Source organism: Panthera onca, chromosome D2, assembly GCF_046562875.1.
Source record: "Panthera onca isolate mPanOnc1 chromosome D2, mPanOnc1 haplotype 2, whole genome shotgun sequence".
NCBI lineage: Eukaryota > Metazoa > Chordata > Mammalia > Carnivora > Felidae > Panthera > Panthera onca.
In genome coordinates this window covers 17,155,004-17,174,887 of record NC_138349.1, presented here as the reverse complement: position 1 = coordinate 17,174,887, position 19,884 = coordinate 17,155,004, and the positions used below count along the sequence as shown (strand labels likewise).

The 19,884-nt window shown below is 41.9% G+C and overlaps 1 protein-coding gene across 6 annotated transcripts in view; it reads left to right on the top strand.

Annotated features, from left to right (window-relative positions):
- The window catches only part of PLEKHS1 (pleckstrin homology domain containing S1), a 36,934-nt gene that overhangs the window by 9,764 nt on the left and 7,286 nt on the right, over window positions 1-19,884 (top strand). For 4 of the 6 annotated variants that reach the window (XM_060641433.3, XM_060641431.3, XM_060641435.3 and 1 more), the window contains 9 exons: window positions 2,603-2,674; window positions 4,608-4,654; window positions 13,018-13,106; window positions 13,218-13,324; window positions 13,944-14,078; window positions 15,449-15,524; window positions 16,383-16,502; window positions 18,283-18,408; window positions 19,442-19,548. In XM_060641433.3, coding sequence (XP_060497416.2) covers window positions 2,603-2,674; window positions 4,608-4,654; window positions 13,018-13,106; window positions 13,218-13,324; window positions 13,944-14,078; window positions 15,449-15,524; window positions 16,383-16,502; window positions 18,283-18,408; window positions 19,442-19,548 — 879 coding nt within the window. The remainder of the gene's footprint in view (window positions 1-2,602; window positions 2,675-4,607; window positions 4,655-13,017; window positions 13,107-13,217; window positions 13,325-13,943; window positions 14,079-15,448; window positions 15,525-16,382; window positions 16,503-18,282; window positions 18,409-19,441; window positions 19,549-19,884) is intronic. The other 2 variants (XM_060641436.3, XM_060641434.3) reach the window with 1 other exon arrangement.

The following is a 19,884-nucleotide window of genomic DNA, read 5'->3' as shown; positions in this document are numbered from 1 at the left end:
ATAACTCTCTTCCATAAATCCTTGGAGTGTGCTCTTCCCTGGTAGGACTGACTAGCACTCTGCTTGTTTCCTTATGTCACTTATCTCCCATATTAGCTTATAAGGTCACTAAGAACAAAGTCTGTGTTTAATTCTTCTTTTATCCCCAGGAGTGCTTGCTATCCAATTGGTACCAATAAATGCTGAAATAAAGCGTTCTTTCTTATTAACTGCTTTCAGCTTAAACAGGAAGTGAAAGCAATAAAAGCATTTAAACACACACACACACACACACACACACACACACACACACACACCTCCCAGGACAAGAGGCAGAAGAATGAAATCATGCTAAATTCTGATGTTATGAGTTTTTGCCTGATTTTTCAAATTCATGATGTATTCGAAATCCATATGGATCATGCTTTTTCCTCTCCAGGCCCAGAAATTAAAGAGAGTTACTTCTATTACAATAGAAATTGAAGTGCAGGGGCACCTGGGTGGCTCAGCTGGTTAAGTGTCCAGCTTTGGCTCAGGTCATGGTGTTATGGTTCATGAGTTTGAGCCCCACTCAGAGCCTGGAACCTGCTTCAGATTCTGTGTCTCCCTCTCTCTCTGCCCCTCCCCTGCTCTCACTCTGCCTCTCTCTCTCGAAAATGAGCACACATAGAAAGAAACTTTTTTAAGAAATGAGATTGAAGTACCAATAAACTGAGAAGCAGGGAAGCCCCATTGCTGACCAGCGGGGGGGATCTAGGAAACACTGGGTGCTGGGATTTGCATCACACCCTATGCTGAGATGGGCTTTGGGAAAGAAGCTCTATGGGGGGTGCCCACCTTTGGGGGTCTCCTTCCTACTTTGCTTGTCTCTCTCTCTTCCTATTATGAACTACATTGCCGCTCTTTCCCTACCAACCCTGATCCCATTGCTCCAGTGCCAACCAGGTGGGTACTATAAGGATTCAGGGCAATAAGGGGAAAGGAAAGGAAGGAAAAAGAAACCCCCATCTTCCCTCCTCTGGCCCTAGTGGTGGTCTTATTAGCTGTCTCCCTCACCTACAATCTTTGGGCCATTCTCTATCACCTATTGTAGATCCCCTAGTCCCCAGAAACTGGACCTAAATATTCTTTTGAAATAAAGAGGATTCTGACTACAATCTTCTATGGATTCCAGGGTCCTCCTTTGACATGTGTGTCTGCTATTGCTTTTACAAACGAATCCAAGTATAAAAATCGACACTGTTGTGTATATATGTTGGGAGAGATGAGTGGAAATGATTACGTTTATTCTGTTTCTCATATTTCAAAAATCTTTAGAGAGTTTCCAAAAGGATAAACTGTCCATGGGGATGACCAAACACCCTTGCCTCTCAGTTCCTTGCCTTCCTCATTACCAATGACCTTTTGTCTACACTATCACAAAGCCACCCACTCTCTGCAACTGCTCTATTTTTAAGGTAATCAGTCAATCATTCTGTCTCCAAGCAGCACCTCCTACCTTTCTAGCCAACTGGTTCCATCTTTCTTCAAGTTCATCAATGCTTCCTCCCTAGGAGTCCCCTTCTAGTCTCTTTCCTCCGTATGTCCCTCTGATACCATGGTTCATCATTTGGGGCAGTCTTTCACAAATATCTTAACTTCCTTTGCTCCTTCATCTATCTGTGATATCTCCCTGGCATAAAAAAAAAAAAAAAAAAAAAAAAAAAAAAAAAAAAAAAAGCATTAACTTGAAACAAAGCTTACTCCCCAACTCTCCCATTCTTCTCCTGAATAGCCAAATGCCACTAGAGAAAACCATACATCCGTCAGACAGGTCTCTTGGCAAATTCAAGATCACCCATCTCAAGAGGCTCTCAACTCTCCCAGCATCAAGAAATACTTGTAGAGTGGGGAAATATACACGGAAGGTGCTCTGGGAATTCTGAAATGAATGGACTGCGTGCAGGTAGAGAAACAAACAAAGAGACAAAGCTAATAGATGAGGGCAGAAGGGAACCAAATGGGAAGAGTAATTTGGAAGCAAAAGGAAGAGAGGATTTCAACAAGGCTTGACTGCCATTCCCTCTTGTGAGTAAATCTCTTATTTTTAAGACTTATTGGGTGGCTGTACAAGACAGCCTATCTAGTTCCACCCTGTTGATGACAACTCTCTTATAGATGAAGAAGCAGATCATCCTGGAGATTGTTGGTGTGTGCAACTGTGCTGGAGAAGGCAGGCTTTCGTTTCCTCATCTGGCACAAAGGAATCCTTCCTACTTTCCCCAGGAGGACGTTGGGAGGAAATGGATTGGTGGGAAGCAAAAGGATTATTTCAGTAGTAATGACTGCAGGAGGTCAAGGCAAGGCAGAGGTTGTTCTCAATAAGAATCATTGTGACTAAAGACAACGGCTAGTGGGAATTTTTTTTCTTTGTTTGCTTTTATTTTTTGATGCTAGACAGCTGGAATGCCAAGAGCAGTTCTGTGCCAAGCCACAAAAAGACTGAAAGCCCAGGACTTCCCCTCGGACAATAGCTTCCCTTTTAGCTTCGGGCAAGAGTAAAATCTGTCCTAAGATAGTTTAGGAACTTCCTGTTGGTTCACATTTCAAGCAGCTTGTATTTAATTTTCACCTTGCCACTCAGAGCTCAGAGTGAACAGGAGACCCAGGGACAGGGTACTTTGCTGAGAACTGGCCAGCGACCGGCTGGCTGCCTGTAAGTACTGTTTGGTTTGAATGTTTTAGGTTCTCAAGGCTTCTGGTAGTCTGAAATATTAACTGAGCAAAACTGCTGTTATGGGCTCTTGGTTCATAACTTTCTTGGATTGGATAGTCAGAAGGAAATAGGACCTCTTGATATCACATTCATCAAATCCCAGGTGACATTAAAATGAACAGGTTATAGACAATGATAGTGGGTGTAGATTCTCTTGAATGGGATCAAAGAGATAAATCTGGAAGGCTTTTTTGTTCTGGGATAATGACAAGAAATGCAACCAGAACTACAAAAAGGTTTAATTTAATTTAATTTTATTTTATTTTATTTTACTTAGAGAGAGAGAGAGAGAGAGAGAGAGTGCACAAGCAGGGGGAAGGGGCAGAGGGAGAGAGAGAGAGAATCTCAAGCAGGCTCCGTGCCCGACACAGAGCTTGATCTCACCACCCTGGGATCATGGCCTGAGCTGAAATCAAGAGTTGGACACTCAGCCAACTGAGCCACCCAGGTGCCCCAATTCTCCTTTTTTAAATAGAAAAAGAAGCAAAGTGGTTCAGACAGCAACTCTCAAGTTAGAATTCTGGGTCTGTTTCTTTTTAATTATGACATCAAAGGCAAATTGCTTAGTCTCTCTGATAACAGTTTCTCTATCTGTAAAATGGGTATTGTACCATTATAAAACTAGTATAAGCTTTATAGTATTATATATAAAAATATATGTGAAATCTATATGTTTTATATATAAAACACGTATGAAATTGAATGCAATTTCGTATTTAGTGTATAATTTTGTTTACATAACATAAGCTTAGGCTTATTTTGCTTATGTGAGCAAAATTTATATAATAGGTTTCATATATATAATGGATTTCACATATGTATACATATACTGGTTTTAATATATATAATATGAAAAATATTATGTATGAAATCCAGTATTTATATACATACACACTTGAATCTTGAACAACATGGGGGTTAGAGGTGATGACCCCCCATGCAGTTAAAAATCCACATATAACTTTTGACTCCCCCAAAACTTAACCACAAATAGCCTACTATTAACCAAAAGCCTTACTGATAACATAAAAAGTCAGTTAACACATATTTGAGTGTTATATGTTATTATATATAATACGCAAAGTATGTATCAAGGGCCCTTTGCCTCCCTCCCATTTTACCGGCACTGCCCGGGCACTGAAGTGCTCAATGCTTTCTTCTGTTTTGAAAGTCTTACTAATTCAAGGTAAGAATTGATCACCGACACATTCCTGGTTTCAAAGATCTCACCTGCCCTGAGGCCCTTTACCCTGTAGGATCCCCCTTCTCTCACGGCCCCACGTTGGTCAAGGGATCACCAGCATAGCTGCCCAGGACAGGGCTCCACCTCTCAGAGTCAGTTTCACCACGTGGACCTCAGTCCCCAGAGTCAGGCAGACACCTGTGGCAGTTGAAGAACAGGGTCCCTGCTCTTTGGTTTTCACCTGGAGAAAGCAAGTTCCTGGCATGGAGAAGCACTTATCTTATGCTTCCTCTTGGCTAGAAATGCTTTCTCGGCTGCATTTGGTCCATAGCATCCTGCCTTCTGCCCTGTTCTTGTCTCTTCTCCTCCGTGCTGCTTCCCCCATAGACTTTGTTGTCAGAGTCACTTATGGAGCAGGAGCAGAGAAGGCCCAGGGAACATGGTCCCTTCAGTCATGCTAGCAACCCCTCCACAGACCTGTCCACTTGGTGAGCACAAGCAGCTTGGATATATCCTTGTAACTGTGGCTACTATCAGCCTTGGGAACAGAATGGAAAGTGGGGGGCTGATAACCCATCTCAGCAGCATTCCTGGGCACCATCCTGACACTGGATGTTTGAGTGGTTAATCAGTGAAGCACGCTGTTGTTTGAGGACTAACCGACATTTATTTAACTCTTCCTTTTGACAGAGGAGAACAGACAGCCATAATGGAACCCAAACCTCAGAAGAGTCCAGGTACCCAAGGAATATACTCTCTTAAGGAAAAACTTTATTGAAAATGACAAACAATTCTCATCAAGCTACCCAGGATACAGGAGATAGTTTTAGTGAGGATAATGGGTGGCATTCTGGGACAATGATTCATGGTATGGATAGTGTAGTAGAAGCTGCTGTGTTCAGCTAATTATTGTGTAAGTGCTCACCTATCTAGAAATTTGACATTTTTTGACTTTCATTAACCAGATGTTCCATCTGTTGCTTGGAGATGGTGCCGAAACAAACTATAGCCCAGAAGAGACTGAAGAATATTTCATAATTTAATAGGAAATTCTCCCTTGGAGAAACTGCCTAAATTGTTATTATAGGGGTAGCTCGAGGTGTATTATTCAAAGGTCCTTGTTCATGTTTACACAGTTCATTGCAGGTGGCTAGTTAGAAAAGCTGATTTAGGATGAAATAATTTAGAAATCAAATGATCAAAGCACCTATCATTAGTAAGTCACTGTGCTTCATATTATAGAGGATATACAGAGTAAGTAATAGAGTCATTGCTCTCAATGAGTTTATAAATGTTGTTGGGAAGTTAAGATAAACACATGTGAGTAACTGTGCTGAGAAGCTAAGATAAGCACAAACAATCGGGATATGATAGGAATCATGAAAGTGAGTGTGAAACATGGGAATCTGAAAAAGAAAGGGCATACAAGTAGTTTTGGGAATCTGGAGAGGTTTTATGAGAAGGCATTTGGACCCTAAAAGTTGTATAGGGTTTAAAGAGAGATTGGTAAAGAGCACATCTCGGCACAGAGGGATGGCATGAACAAAGCAATGAGTGGATTAGAGGCAGGATGTATCAGAGGGCAGTGTGGATATAAAGTAGGACAGTGGAGAGAGAGTAAAGGATGAGGCTGTGGAAATATGGCACTATATTGTACCAGACCTTGACCTCATTAGACCACCAATCCTTGAACAAGAGAATGGCATCATTAGATTTGCATTTTAGACTGGTCTTATTTTTTGAAATAGCCTTTTTCCTTTAATGTCTATTATTTATTTATTTATTTATTTATTTATTTATTTATTTATTTAGAGAGAGGAGGGTGGGGAGGGGCAGAGGGAGAGGGAGAGAGATGATCCCAAGCAGGCTTCACACTGTCAGTACAGAGCCCAACTTGGGGCTCGACCTCACAAACCATGAGATCATGACTTAAGCCAAAATCAGGAGTCGGATGCTTAATTGACAGAGCCATTCAGACACCCCTGAAATAGCTGTTTACAGTAAAAATGACATACAATAAATTGCACATATTTAAAATGTACAATTTGTTAAGTTTTGATATGTGTATATGCCTTGGAAACCATTACGACAATCAAGATAATCTTCATCACTCCCAAAAGTTTTCTGTTATTGATTTTCAGTTTGATTCCATTATGTCCTGAACATATACTTTGTAAACCTTGGATCCTTTCAGATTTATTGAGACTGGTTTTATGGCCCAGAACATGATCTGTCTTGGAAAATGTTGCATGTGCCCTTGAGAAAGGTGTGCATTGTGCTGTTGTTGAGTGTTCTATAAATATCAATCAGGTCAAGTTTTTTATTGATCCTGTTGTTCAAGTCCACTAAATCTTTATGATTTTCTGCTTATTTTTTCTATCAGTTATGGAGAGAGGGGTACTGAAATCTCTGACTATAATTGTGGATTTCTCTATTTCTCTGTGCAGTTCTAGCAGTTTTTGCCTCAAGTATGTTGAAAGTCTTTTATTAGACACATAATTGTGTAGGATTATTATGTCCTTTTGGTTAATTGACCCCTTTATCATTATAAAAAGACATTTATCCCTGGTAATACTATTTTGCTATGCAATCTGATCTTACTATAGCCAGTCCAGCTTTGTTTTGACTGCTGTTGGCATGGTATATCCTTTTCCTGACCTTTTACTTACAACCTATTTGTGTCTTTGTATTTGTTTTTTTAATGTTTATTTATTTATTTATTTTGAGAGAGAGAGAGAGAAAGTGCACAAGCAGGGAGGGGCACAGAGAGAGAGATAGAGAGAATCCCAAGCAGTGTCTGTACTGTCAACACACAGCTCAGATGTGGGGCTCGAGTCCACTCCCATGAAGCATGAGATCTCGACCTGAGCCAAAATCAAGATTCAGACATTTAACCAACTGAGCCACCCAGGCACCCCATGTGTCTTTATATTTAAAATGTGTTTCTTGTGAGTACCATGCAGTTGGTTCTTGCTTTCTTACCCGATCTGACAGTCTCACCCTTTTAATTGAATTTTTTAGACCATTTACACTTAATGTGAATATTGATGTGATTGGGTTTGAGTCTATCATAGCATTGTTTTCTATTTGTCTCATTTTTTCTTTGTTCACCTTTTCCCTCTTTTTCATTGTTTTTTAAATTAATTGAGTATTTTTATGATACTATTTATCTCCTTTCTTGGCTTATTAATTGTAACTGTTTTGTTATTTTAGTGGTCCCACTAGGGCATATAGTATATATCTTTAATGTATCACAGTCTATCTTACTACAAATGATATTATACTAAATCACATATAAGAATTTTATAAAAGTATACTTCCATTTTCCCCTCCTGGGCTTAATGCCTCTTACTTAATGAAATTGCATTTTACTTACACATTATGTTATAATCTTCACAGTATGTTGTTAGTATTTTGTTTGAACAGTCGGTTGAATTTTTAAATGTTTTAATTAATACAAAAACAAAATTCGTATATTTACCTTTGCAGTTATCATTCAGCATTGTTCATTCATTCATATAAATTCAGATTTGCATCTGGTATCATTTCTTTCCACCCAGAGGGCTTCCTTTAAGCTTTCTTATAGTATAGGCCTCCTGTTTATGGATCTCTTTAGCTTTTGTATTATCTGAAAAATGTCTTGAAATTGACTTTATTTTTTTTTTAATTTTTTAAACATTTTATTTTATTTTTTGAGAGACAAAGAGAGACAGCGTGAGCAGGGGAGGAGCAGAGAGAGAGGGAGACACAGAATCTGAAGCAGGCTCCAGGCTCTGAGCTGTCAGCACAGAGCCCAATGCGGGGCTCAAACCCACAAACGTGAGATCATGACCTGAGCTGAAGTAGGACACTCAATTGACTGAGCCACCCAGGTGCCCTGAAGTTGCTTTTATTTTTCAAAGATATTTTTGCTGCATATAGAATTCTAGAATGATAGTGTTTTTCTTTCAGTACTTTAAATATCTGCTCCACTGTTTTTTTGCTCACATTATTTCTGATGAGAAATCTAATGTCTTTCGCATGTTTTTTTTTTTTCCTTCTGCATACATATTTTCCTTCCTTCTGGCTGATTTTAAGGTTATTTTCTTTATCACTAGTTTTGAACAATTTGATCACAACATGCCTTAGTAGAGTTTTTTTCATGTACCTTGTGTTTAGGGTTCCTGACCTGCTTGGATCTCTGGGTTTATAGTTTTCTTTAAATTTACACACTTTTCAGCATTATTTCTTTAAATATGTTTTCTGTATCCCTACCCGCTTAGGGATTTCATTACTTGTATAGTAGGTCACTTGAAATTGTCCCACAGTGAGGCACCTGTGTGGCTCAGTGGGTTAAGCATTTGACTCTTGATTTCGGTTCAGGTCGTGATCTCACAGATGGTGGGATCGAGCCCCGCATCAGGTTGTGCATTGACAGCATGGAACCTGCTTGGGATTTTCTCTCTCTCTCTCTCTGTCTCTCTCTCTCCGCCTCTCTCTCTTCCTCTCTCCCTCTGCCCCTCCCCCGCTCACTCATAAGAATGCAGTCTCTCTCTCTCAAAAGAAATAAAGTTAAAAAGATAAAGAAATTGTCCCACTGTGCATTGGTGCTCTTTTAACATTTTTTTTATTCTTTTTTCTCTCTGCATCTGTGTTGATAGTTCTCTTACTTTGTCTTCATGTGCACTAATCTGCTGTTACTCCTATTCAGTGTGTTTGTTTGTTTGTTTCTGAGACATTGTGGTTTTCATCTTTTGAAGTTCACTTTAGATCTTTCTTATATCATCTGTGTCTCTACCTAACTCCTGGAATATATTAAATACAGTAATAATAACTGTTTTTACAACTTTCTCTGCTAATTCGAACGTCTGTGTCAGTTCTAGGCCCATTTCGGTAATGTTCCTAATTATGGGTCATGGTTTCCTGCCTCTTTGCGTATTTGGTAGTCTTCAACTGGTTGCCAGACATCGAAATTTTTACCTTGCTGGGTGCTGCCTATTTTTGTATTTCTACAAATCTTGAGCTTTATTCTGGGATGCAGTTAAGTTTTTTGGAAACAATTTGATCCTTTTAAGACCTGCTTTTAGGGCACCTGGGTGGCTCAGTCGGTTAAGCATCTGACTCTTAATTTCGGCTCAGGTCATAATCTCACGGTTCATGAGTCCAAGCCCCATGTCCAGCTCTGTGCTGGCAGCTTGAAGCCTGCTTGGGATTCTCTGTCTCCCTCTCTCTCTCTCTGCCCCTCCCCTTCTCGTGCATGCACACTCTCTCTCCCTCCCTCTCTCTCTCAAAAATAAATAAATAAACTTTTTTTTTTTTTAAAGGCTAGCTTTTATGATTTGTCAGGTGGATCTGGAACAGTCCTCAGCCCAAAGATAATTACTCCATACTCTTGAATTCTTAAGAACCTTATGCATGTTTCTGTGATTCTTTCCGTGTGCAGCTCTTTCCTCTTTGGCACTCTGTCCCTGTGAACTCTAGTGCCTTAATTTCCCCCGAAGCCTTAGCTCTGTCTCCTCAACTCAGGAATTCACCCAATTCCACCTCAGTTCCCCTTTCCTGTGCTATAGCCTGGAAACTCTCTCAAGGGAGTGGTAGGGCCCACCTTGTTTGTTTCCCATCTCATAGGGATCAGTGACTTTATTGCCCATGCCAAGGGTCTTGAAAACCACTATTGTATATATTTTGTCTGGTAAACCCAGTCCCTGTTATTCCATCCTTGCCCAAAGTACTGAATCAGTCAGATTTGGTGTTTACTCTCAGGGATATGTCAAGGATGGATTTGAAAATGTCAAGACTGGAATTAGGGCGTCAAACTGGACACTACAATGTACAGTGAAAAACCTATGAAGGTCTTGAATGCATATGAATTTGAATACATTGAAACATATGAAGGTCTTGAAGGCAGCAGTGGTGGGAACAGAACGATCGGGATAGATCCCAGAGGTGTTTGGGAAGTGAAAGTGAGCATGATTTAATCATTGAGTGGCCATAAGACTGATGGAAGGGTGATGGTTAAGGGGATTCAGAGGGTTCTAGGTGGGGAGGCTGGACAGGTGTTGGTAACACCACTTCATAAAAGGCACCTGGGGATAGAGTGATGTGAGAAGAAGTTTATGGGAAATCCAGGGGAAGATGTTTAGGGGCAAAAATTGCATATACAGGGGTAAAAATACTGAAAATCTGTCCCATCAGTTTCCCACAGACTAGATTTTGCTGAAGACATCTCTGGCATGGTGTTTACCATATTTCTGTTTTCTGTATTTCCTACAAACTGGACCTAGAGGATGGGTGAGATTGTCCCACTGGTTTTTTGTTGTTGTTGTTGTTGTTTGGGAAAGCTAATTAGTGGGTGGTCCTGTCCATTGGTTTTAAAATCAAACCCACTATATTGGCCTACGGCCTTCCAGGCCCAACTGAACTTGTCTCTAGCCTCATCTTAGACCACTCTTAGAGTCCTCACTGGCTCATTATATTCCAGCCACTCAGTGCTCCTGTTCTCTTCCTGGAACACCCGTCCCCTTTCCTGTCCCTGGGCCTTTGACTATGCTACTTCCTCTGCCTACGCGGCTCTTTGCACGCTTGGTTCCTTCTCATCCTCATAAAGGTTTCCCCTGACTCCTCTTCCTCAAGGGGCCTCCCTGCCTGGCTATTCCATCTCATCACCCTGGTCATGCTCTCCAATGCACGTATCACAACCGGCACTTACCTTGCTTGTTTTCGTTTCTTGTTTATCACCCACCTTCCACACGTGATAGGAAGCTCCATGAAGGCAGGGAATACAAGCAGAAGCCAGGTGGCATGAAAAGACCTCATCATTAAGTGTCTCTAGTAGCTCACTTTTAAGCCCAGAATCCTACTATAGACAAAAACCCCAGTACCCTTATTGACAATCAATGTCACCATGGCCAGGGTTTTTCTGTCACCATACCCTCTGAGTTTGCTTGAATGGGGCAGTGAGGCAGACGCATAATATTTCTGGACTTCACATACCTTAACCAGTAAATTGGCTGAATACTGATGGCTTCAGTACCGATGGCTTCGTAAACTCAGATTAAGGTAGCCAAATTGTTTACTGGGTTATTTTCCTCAGCTTCAGTTCTGGAGAATACAGCACCATTGCCATGGTCAACAAACACCGTCAGAGTTTTTGTGTCCTGGTAGTCGATGTGAATACTGGGGACAGACACCCTGGGAGTGACAAACTGGGCTACGTACCCATAGATACTTACTTTACTTTAAGGTTCTGCTAATTGTATACGATGTTATTAGGGACTCCTAGGCCCAAATTTTTATAAAATACTGTATCTGTTGAACCTTTTAAATTTAATACAACCAAAGAGCACCTGTATTAGAGGCAGATGAGAGACTGGTTTATTCTGCAAACAATAAAGGCTAAAGTTTCCTCTGTTGTTGATAACAGCCCTACTGTGTGCCAGGCCCAGTACTGAGAGGTTTCCATGCATTAACTCCTTCAGTCCTCCCCACATATCTGTGTGGTCAGTACTATTGTCTCCATTTTACAGATAAGGAAGCAGGGAAAGGTAGGGATTCTAGGTGCTCTATCAATATTTGTTTAGTAAATAAATATGTGATTTTTGTCCATGGCCATACGATGTTAAAAAGGAGCCAGCCAAAACTTGTTTTTGCAATATTGCTTCATTCTGTTTTTCGTTTCCTTTTCCGTGTGTGTACGTGTGCATGTAAAGGGATGGAGGGTGGGGTGGGGAGCAGCCAGAGTTGCTACAGAGGAGGGGAAGGAAGCAAAGTGAGGACAGCTGCCTAGGAATTACTACATTCATGTAGTAATTTTGGCACAATTGGAACAGCATCTGACTCTTAATCCTGGGGTCATGAGTTTGAGTCCTACGTTGGGTGTAGAGATTACTTAAATAAATAAGCCTTTTCTTTTAAGTTTACTTATTTTGAGAGAGACAGAGAGTGCAAATCACGGAGGGGCAGAGAGAGAGAGAGTCCCAAGCAGGCTCCACACTGTCAGTGTAGAGCCTGACGCAGGGCTTGAACCCACGAAGCTGTGAGATCATGGGCTCAAACGCACGAAGCTGTGAGATCATGACCTGAACTGAAACCAAGAGTCAGACGCTTAACCGACTGAGCCACCCAGGCACCCCATTAAATAAATAAACTTTTAAAAGAAAATGTTAAAAAAAAAAAAAAAGAAATACTAAATTCTAGCATAATGTCCCCATCAGTTGTGCTACCTAATCCTGATTCTGTTTTCACTTAATTAAAAAGCTCTAACTCTTTAGTAAAGATGGTCTTTTATAAAACCATGGGCAAACTAGAACTACAGCCTGGAGGTGAAAGCAAAAAAACTTTAATAACATGACATTTTTCTAAATAATGAAAGTAGTACATATTTCTTGAAGACATTTTTGAAAATACAGGGGACAAAAACCCTCTAAATTTCAATCCTTATGGAGAAGCAGTTAACATTTTGGAAACCTTTTGATGTAACCACCCTGCCACCTCATTTTCAAGAGCAGGTGTTTTTGGGGTGCCTGGGTGGCTCAGTCGGTTAAACATCCAACTTCAGCTCAGGTCACGATCTCGCGGTCCTTGAGTTTGAGACCCGCATCGGGCTCTGGGCTGACAGCTCAGAGCCTGGAGCCTGTTTCAGATTCTGTGTCTCCCTCTCTCTCTGACCCTCCCCCGTTCATGCTCTGTCTCTCTCTGTCTCAAAAATAAATAAACGTTAAAAAAAAAAATTAAAAAAAAAAAAAAAGAGCAGGTGTTTTTGCTTCTGTTTACTAAGCCAAGGAGCAAGGCAGAATTATTCTGCTCCTGTGGCTGGTGCTCTGACAAGAATAGAGAAAAACCTTTGCTCACATCTGGAGAGCCAGTGGTGCACCCCAGAAATGAGAACCCGACGTTAAGGAGCTTCTAAACGTCATCTGAAGGGAAGTCCTGGCTCTGGTCGAACAAGGATAATGCCCTCGGTCCTTTGGGCTCTTTGTTTTCCTGCTCTAGGATCGAAGTTCTTTTCCATAACTGAATAATTGGAAGACCTTTCCAGAGGGAAATAGCGTTTTCCAGCTGAACCAGTTCCTTCCCCAAATCTACAGGGAACAAACTGAGTCTGTTCACTTTCTTTTATTAGGCGAACAATTTACATTTTATTATGAAAATGAAGTCTGCAAACAAGATTACTTTATTAAATCACCACCTCCTCAGCTTTTCTTCTCTGCTGTAAGTATGCACCATGATCTAACGGGCCTCCCACTAGCTTCCTGAACATTTTTCAAATCCCTTCTCTTCCTTGGAGATCCAACTAAGATGCAAAATGTTTTCATTTTTCAGTCTTCTTGGAAAAAGCGGTTTTTCATTCTGTCAAAGAGTGGGGGAAGGAGACTTCACGTCTCCTATTACAAAGACGAACATCGCCGAGGTTCCATTGAAATTGACCGGTGCGCATCCAGTCCGGAAAACGTGTATAACAACGAATACTAACACAGGGCATGCAAATTGAAATTTAAATCATTGACTGAAAGCACCAAAGCCTTCATGCTTACAATACTGGTTGCTGAAAAGAAGCTGAAATGAAGAACATCCTGAGTAAAACACAGCCACATACTTATTTCACGTTGTATATACCAGTTCATAAATTATTCATTAATAAGCATTTAGTTACAAAAGACTTTGATTTGCTTAATTTATGGATGAGGGAGAGCAGATCAAATCACCATTTCATAAACCCAAGATGGATTTTTAAAAAAGTATTGAGATTTGCTTTTTTTTTTTTTTGGCCTTCTCTTTAAGAAATTCGGTACAAAATGAAAATTAGGAAACATGATCGTTTGTAGGACAAAGAATTCAACAGAAATAAGAATTTTTGAATTAAATGTGAGGCTGAACTAAGTATTTGCAATCAGTAATGAGCCAGATCTAAACTTATTTTGAAACATTATTGGACAATTTCCAAGCCATTGATCAAGCAGACCTAAATTTTATTCAGTTAGCATCTTAATATAAAACAGTAGTCATTGTGTTTGAATCTGTGTAATACTTTGTGTCTATATCTAACAGAAACTCCAGTGTAGAAGTTGGCATAAGTAGCCATGAAAAAATGCAATCTGTATGTAAGATGTTCAAATGCCACCCTGATGAGGTGATGTCCATCAGAACCACTAACAGGGAATATTTCCTCATTGGCCATGACAGGTAAGTAGTAAGATAACACAGTGTTTCCCGTGTGCGCAGTAAAAAGTAGACAAGCAGACAAAATATCTCAAACCAATAACCAATAAACAGACTTTGAACAGAAATCCACGGCCACCCCCTGCAACACCATCATTAGTGTTCATTACTGGGTAGTGTTCATTATTTGTTAAAACATGTCAGAAAGTAACAGTATTCATTCCCTAGGGCTTCTATAACAAAGTACCACAAACTGAATGTCTTAGAACAACAGATACGTATTGTCTCACGTATGTTCTGGAGGCCCGGCATCTGAAATCAGGGTGTCACAGGGCCACGTTCCTTCTGAAGGCTCTAGGGAAGGTCTGTTCTAGGCCTTTCTCCTGGCTTCTGGTAGTTCCTTGGCTTCTGTCAGCAGAACTACAATGTTCACACAGCATTCTCCCTGTGAGCGTGTCTCTGCATCCAAACTTTTTTTAAGGACGCTTGTCATAATGAATTAGGAGGCCAGTATAACCTCATCTTCACCAATGACATCTACAATAACCCAACCCAATTTCCAGATAAGGTCACATTCTGAGGTACTGGGGATTGACACTTCAACAGATGAATTTTGAGGGGACGCCAGTCAACCCACACCCCCATCCTCATCACCCCAGTTGCTTTTCACATAAAAGAACCCAATACACAAACATCTGTACAAGCTACATATGTTAGGGAGGGGCCATGTTCATCCCTGAAGAAGTCTTCGGTTTTTAAGGGGGGCTCCCGTTAGCAAAGGTGCCTAACGGATCCTTTGTAGATGATTGGCTGCTTGACAGAGAGGCCAAGGCCAGGGGAGGAAGCTGGGCAGAGGAGGCACAGAACGCTCACGCCGAAGTATGAAGGGCCTTGATCTGCTGCAGATTAAGCTCAAGGCGAACAGCCTTCTTTTTCACATTGTCATGAAAGTCAATAGAAAAGTTGTGATTTATATAAATTCATTCAAACACAGGCTTCATAAACACACGCATCCCCCAAAGGGAGGCACACCTGGGTAGCTATTCAAAAAATGGTGCTGACGGGTTAAGGGGCTCGCTTATGAACACAAAAGAAATCAGTGTCAAAGCCAAAAGGTCCCAACCCTATGATCACTACTGTTATTTTCGACTGTTCTTCCCATTTCTCTGAGCTTTCCTCGCAGAGGCGGCAGGAAGATTAATTCTAGTGTGCAAGTGTGGAGGTGGTGAGGAGCCAGTGGGTCATTGAAGCTACTTCGGGAAAAATCTTTATTTCCCTGGTACCTGCTCCCACTGCCTGTTCCAACCTTAATAAAAGAATCTTTTTCTGGTTCAAAAGGAGCACAGGTGCTATTGTTGCCACACGCCAACTGAAAAGTTTATTCCTATCAACAGGGAGAAGATTAAAGACTGGGTCTCCTTCATGTTATCATTTTGCTGGGACGTCAAAGCAGCACGCCAGAACACAGAGGTGACTCTACATTGCCGATAAAATAACAGGGCACCCGAACACAGCCTCTGTCACAAGGAAACAATGGTAGCTTTTGCTTTTCCTCCTGAGCAACTGGCACTAATACAAGGAAAAAATAAGTGAGAAAATGTACATCCTTGTTATTTTTGTGATGAACAATAGGGAAAAATACTTCCGTGTTTTGCAAGAGACCTAAAATGCAGACCCTTCAAATTTTCATTATGGGGTCGGAGGAGTGAAATGCACTTTTTTAAGCGTAGCTAAGACTACAGCAGTTCCCATCATTGTTATTCAAGGTGCATAACAGCTACCTTTTTCAGTGAGTAAGTCTAGGCTGGTGTCTGTACAAAGGCTCTTCATATCTCTTGCATTTTCAGTGGAATCTCTCTTTAATGTAAGGGCTAGTAGCTTTAGGTTTTTAATTTACTTCCCGAGAACCTTCGCTGATTTACACAAGTCCTTTATGAGGGTAGACCTTTATAAATGAAACTCAGTGTATAGGTATCATTTTGACATGTTTTCTCCAAGTTGTTCTGTGCCCACAGCAAGGGCAGAGGCCGTGGAGGAAGGAAAGCGAGGTGTGTCTATGGTAGACCCAAATGACCAGAAAATAGTGGCACAGGGTCAAAAAGACAGGTGGAGGGAAATTCAGGACATCGGAAGCCCAGGCTGAGAGTCCTCAAGGGCTTGGAAACAGGAGAGAGCTATGATCACCTTGTATCTTGGTGAGAGAAGGCTGGCTGGGGGGATAAATGTTAGCGGAAAAGAGTGAAGGCGGGAAGCCCAGCGACGAGGCTGTTGCTTCGGTCCAGGTAAGACATGGATTGTGCCCTGATTGCAATATTCCTCTTCCATAAGCAGGAGAAATTCTCCCTGGGTGGTAAAAGGCCTTCTTCAGACCCCAGTCCTCTCCTTGGTCCTTCCAGCACGTCAGAGGCTGTCAACCCCACCCCACCAAGAAATAGTCTTCCAGACATGGTAATCGGATTTCCATCTCTCTCTCTCTCTCTCTCTCTCTCTCTCTCTCTCTCTCTCTCTCGACGCCTTGCCTGGGAGTCTGCTGATGCTTCCAAAGTATTACCCATGTATTTGACACCTTCCTCTAAGCCTAACCCACCGTCATGATCTTAGCCTTAGTATTTATCCTATATTTAGTCTGTTTCTTATACCACAAATGAGCCTTCCTGCTTGCCCTGCCTACCTGGAAATGTATTCATTCATTTTGGGTGCGCCTCACCATGCATCTGGGTGTGTTGGCCGGAGAACCCTCCAGCTAAACAGAAGCCTGGCTGGCAACCTTTTCCTTCCTTTCACACAAAGGGTGCAGATTACCTCTGTAAAAAAGATTCCCAACACACCACTCGGTCTCCTGCCATACCGTCTATATTTCTGGGGTAAAACCAAGGTTCTTATTCATCTTTTTCATTTACCCAGATCGATCTTGCTTCCTCTTAAGTGTGTGTGTGTGTGTGCGCACGTGCGCGTGTGTGTGTGTGACTTCATTTCTAATGAAACCCATTTGAAGAAAAAAATACATCTGGCTCTTGAAAGTGATTTGTGATTGTGCTCTCAGCTCTCTTGGATTCAGTCTTCCCAACTTTGGATTAACGGACCTAGTGGTTGGGTTGTTTTTTTTTATCTCCTGCCGTGGATACCATTTCGTCCGTTAGAGATGTAACCATTGACTTTTCCTTCTCCCTGGGTGCCAAGCACATCTTAATATGGCATAACCTGCTGTTTTATCTAGTTGGGAGCTCTCCAACTATGTTAAAAGCTTTCCTACCCCCTGCTTTTCGAAAGATAACGTTACTGGTCGTCTTGCCTTTTCACACTTTGCATTCGAATTCGGAGATTTTTCAGTCAGCTCCAGTTAAGAGTACCATCTACCTTGTTGGGTTTTGTGGTGGTGATGGTGGTTGTCATTGTCATTGTTGTGGGAACCGTTCTTCACCCCCAGCTCACCACGGTCTGGCTTCATGATCTTGGCACTAGAAAAATGGACACCATTGAAAACATTTTGTTTTTAAAATCACTTCCCTTCAAGGACTTCCTAGAAAACATTCAAGTTCTTTTCAAAACCCTTGCTCACAGGCATTGTTCTTGGAAGAATTAAGTTGTACTTGTAACAATTTTCCTGCCATGCAAAGCAGCTGCTTTAGTAGAGGATCTTGTATCCACTGGGGAGGGAAGGTGGTAGTTGCTTAAACCTACATTACCTTGTAGACTGTAATTCATATGATCACATGACCAACATTAGCAAATTGCATTGCTATGGAAACAATAGAAGTGTGTAAGCAGAACACAAAAGAGGAATATTGAGCAGGAAGAGGAAAGGTGTGGTGCCCTGACCGTGGGCTGATTATCTTTCCAGGTGGCCCCGGGTGAAAACTAGTATATGGGAGTGGGGGGACTCAGTGGCAGACCTTAGCGCCTTGGAATATACCCTCCCCCACCACCCGCCCCTGAGAGAACTGCTTGTTCTAAGTTACAGGTCCCAATGGTAGAGAACAGCCTGAAATACGGGCTTGAATTTTTACCTCATCAAGGTGACCCAGACTCAAGAGGCGAGTTCAAGTTGTGTGGACTTCTGCATGTAACCTTGGGAAATTTTCCGATCTTCTCAACTTAATTAATCTAATATGGCTTCCCAGAAAGCATGTGGTTTAATTCTGTCTCTTGCAAAAAAAAAAAAAAAAAAAAAAGAGAGAGAGAGAGAGAGGGAGAGAATAGAATTAATTGTCTTCCTCTCTTTATTCAGCATTTCATGGAAAACAATTCTCCAGGACTCGGACAAGCTCATCTGCCACATGATTTCTTGTCAGAGACTACTGAAGATACAGAAGAAGAGAGTCATTATATTAGTCCTCAAAGTATTCTTTCACAGGTAACCCCTTCCATCCACTAATCCTTCCTTCCTTGTATGGATATTTGCCGGGTCCCTGCTGCGTGCTGTTCCTGAGGCAGGAGGCTGGGCTCGCTGGTGAATCGGGCACAGGTGAGGTGCTCACGGTGCTGACCCTTGAAAAGAAGGAGGCCGTGATACAAGACAGAAAGGGCTCTGTGCCGAAGAGAGACGCCGATAAATGCCTGGAGTGCATGAGGGAAGGGAAGCGGGGAGGGGATTTCCAGACAGAAAGAAAAGGCCATTAAAAAATACTCCCCCCGCCAAAAGTAAGTACAAAACTATGCAGTGACAGTTCAGAGAAGGATGAGACTGGCGTTGGCTGAGGGGGTCAGAGGGGGCTGCGGGACCTCATAAGGCCCGAACACAGCTTCATCAGGCCAGAGAGGAAGGGGGGGCTCCAGGTGACGCAAGTGGCCTGAAACCTGGCTCTGGAAGAGCACCATTTGTAGGTGAGCAGCGGGAAGACCGGCTTGGCTGGAAGGAATTTTTCCAAATATGGGTTAATGATTCAACTGCCAGGCAGGCGATTAAAAGCCCTGAGGGTTTTTGAGCAACCAGTCCCCCAAATGCCTTAGTAGTGAGGGGCTAGCCGAGAGCCTCCCAAGGGCAAGGTCTTTTCTAGGACTTCCGCAGCCCCTTGACGCAAGTTGGCTAGCCTGTGAGCACGGTGGCCTGAGGCCAGCTTTGACCCAGCCTGGTGACACGTGTCTACAGCAGCACCAGTCGGGAGAAAGAGTTCATATCATTAAGTTGCCTAGTGACGAAACAGAAAAATAAATAGCAATTTAGTCCAATAAAACACCGTATCGGAAACACGGGGAATCCAGGAGGAGAAAACAGACTTTGAGTCAGTCAGAAGCTTTCCCAGTTCAGCCTCCCAGCATGAGCACCACTGCTCATCCGGCGGTGGATGTACTGACCCTTTGAGGGCCCAGAGCCATCACGTAAGGGATAAAAAGCTACCCGGTTATTGGTAGCCTTGCATCCTTACACTTATCCCTCTTGTCTGTAGTTGGATAGTCTTATTGCTTCCAATGATTCTGGTCAACCTGCTGAACCTGGTAGTCCAGAACAGTTCTCGGAGACAAATGAACATCATTACATGCCAATGAAATCCTGGTACGTAAAACTGTCATGTTCTTAAAATTGATTCCGGCTAATGTACTCTTATAGAACAACCACTGTTGATACAGTCATTCAAAAACATCACCATAGACCAAATTCAACACATTATTCCGCAATCTCAAAAAAAGAAGTGAGAATGCTTTTCTCAACCCACCGAAATGCTTTCACTACCCATGTAGTGACCCCCTCGGGTCATTTTCTGTCTCCTGGGGAACTTATTTTCTATTCTGAATTGATGTCTCATCCTCACTTCTGTCCTTCAAGCCCTTCCAATGGAAAGGGTTATTTTGACTCCATATCCATTTTCAGAAGGGAAGTTTGTTGGATTTG